We start from the raw sequence: 1,576 nt of genomic DNA, 5'->3' as shown, positions 1-1,576 counted from the left end.
TTTTTTCCTATACACAGATACCTATAATAAAGTTTAATTTATAGGTTAGGCATTATAAAAGTTTAAAAGTAATCATTAGTAAAATAGAAGTTAGAACCCCGAAGTCGTTTTTTTTTCTTTCTTTTAATGAAGAAGTAAATCAAATAAATTGTCAACAGGGGTCGGAGATCGACATCCTCCACCAAGGGTTGGAAGTTTATGAACCCCACAGACCAAGCCTGAAAGGAACCCCGGAAAAGAGAATTGAAAAAGAACAGACGGAAGTATAGTTGAAAGCATTCTAAAATGGCGAACCGGACAGTGAAGGATGCTCACAGCATCCACGGCACCAACCCTCAGTATCTGGTGGAAAAGATCATCCGGACACGAATCTACGAGTCCAAGTACTGGAAGGAGGAATGTTTCGGACTTACGGCTGAACTTGTAGTCGACAAAGCCATGGAGTTGAGGTTCGTGGGCGGTGTGTATGGTGGAAACATAAAGCCAACTCCTTTTCTGTGTTTAACTTTGAAGATGCTTCAAATTCAGCCTGAGAAGGATATCATTGTTGAGTTCATAAAAAATGAAGATTTCAAGTATGTCCGGATGTTGGGGGCACTTTACATGAGGCTGACAGGAACTGCAATTGATTGCTACAAGTACTTGGAGCCTTTGTACCATGATTACAGAAAAATCAAGAGCCAGAACCGAAAGGGAGAGTTTGAACTGATGCATGTGGATGAGTTCATTGATGACCTACTGCACAGTGAGAGAGTCTGTGATATCATTTTGCCACGTCTGCAGAAACATTATGTGCTAGAGGAAGCTGAGCAACTGGAGCCTCGAGTTAGTGCTCTGGAAGAGGACATGGATAACGTGGAGTCTAGTAAAGAGGAGGAAGAGGAAGATGAGAAGCTGGAACGAGTGCCCTCACCTGATCACAGACGGAGAAGCTACGGAGATTTGGACAAGCCGCGGTGCTGGCCTGCACTAAGGTACAGGAGGAGCCGGAGTCGCTCTCCCAGAAGGCGGAGTAGATCCCCTAAAAGAAGAAGCCCTTCTCCCCGCCGAGAAAGGCACAAGAGCAAGAGTCCACTGCGCCATCGAAGGAGGTCCAGAGACAGACGACACAGATCTCGCTCTAAGTCCCCAGGTCACCACCGTAGTCACAGACATAGGAGCCACTCAAAGTCTCCAGAAAGGTCTAAGAAAAGCCACAAGAAGAGCCGGAGAGGAAATGAGTAATGGATTCATTTTGACGTTAGTCCAAATGGTGTCCTGTGAATATGAGAGCATATGTTTAAGTGGAATGCTCAAGATCTCCTCTCAGGCAACTGTGAATATTTTGGATTTTTCAAAATCAAGTTCTTTTTTGCTTGTCCTTTGTTTTTATTTTCATATTACAGAGGTGCTAAGTTTTGTATCTCTTTGAATTATTATCAACATCTTTAAAGGGTGTTTTGACCAAATGAAGGTCAGGTATTGACCTAACAACTATGGCTATTCATACTTAATAAGGGTCGAGAGGACCTGGGAGCTGGCAAGATTCTTGAAAAGATGTAGCCACTTGGTGATCCTTTTTTTGTTTGTAATTAAA

The 1,576-nt window shown here is 43.1% G+C and overlaps 1 protein-coding gene across 1 annotated transcript; it reads left to right on the top strand.

Annotated features, from left to right (window-relative positions):
• The first annotated feature begins 82 nt into the window (after positions 1–82).
• On the top strand, positions 83–1,570 carry LOC129674104 (pre-mRNA-splicing factor 38A-like). The gene has a single exon (XM_055603990.1). It carries the CDS (start codon positions 286–288, stop codon positions 1,222–1,224), a length of 939 nt encoding a protein of 312 aa, XP_055459965.1. The 5' UTR covers positions 83–285; the 3' UTR covers positions 1,225–1,570.
• Positions 1,571–1,576: the final 6 nt, after the last annotated feature.

Source organism: Psammomys obesus, unplaced genomic scaffold (assembly GCF_907164565.1).
Source record: "Psammomys obesus unplaced genomic scaffold, mPsaObe1.curated_primary_1811, whole genome shotgun sequence".
NCBI classification, from domain to species: Eukaryota; Metazoa; Chordata; class Mammalia; order Rodentia; family Muridae; genus Psammomys; species Psammomys obesus.
Note: the sequence above shows the minus strand (reverse complement) of the source record. Positions and strands in the feature narration are given on the sequence as shown.

Coding starts and splice junctions, on each gene's coding strand:
- LOC129674104 (XM_055603990.1), top strand. CDS start 286: ATGGCGAACCGGACAGTGAAGGATGCTCACAGCATCCACGGCACCAAC.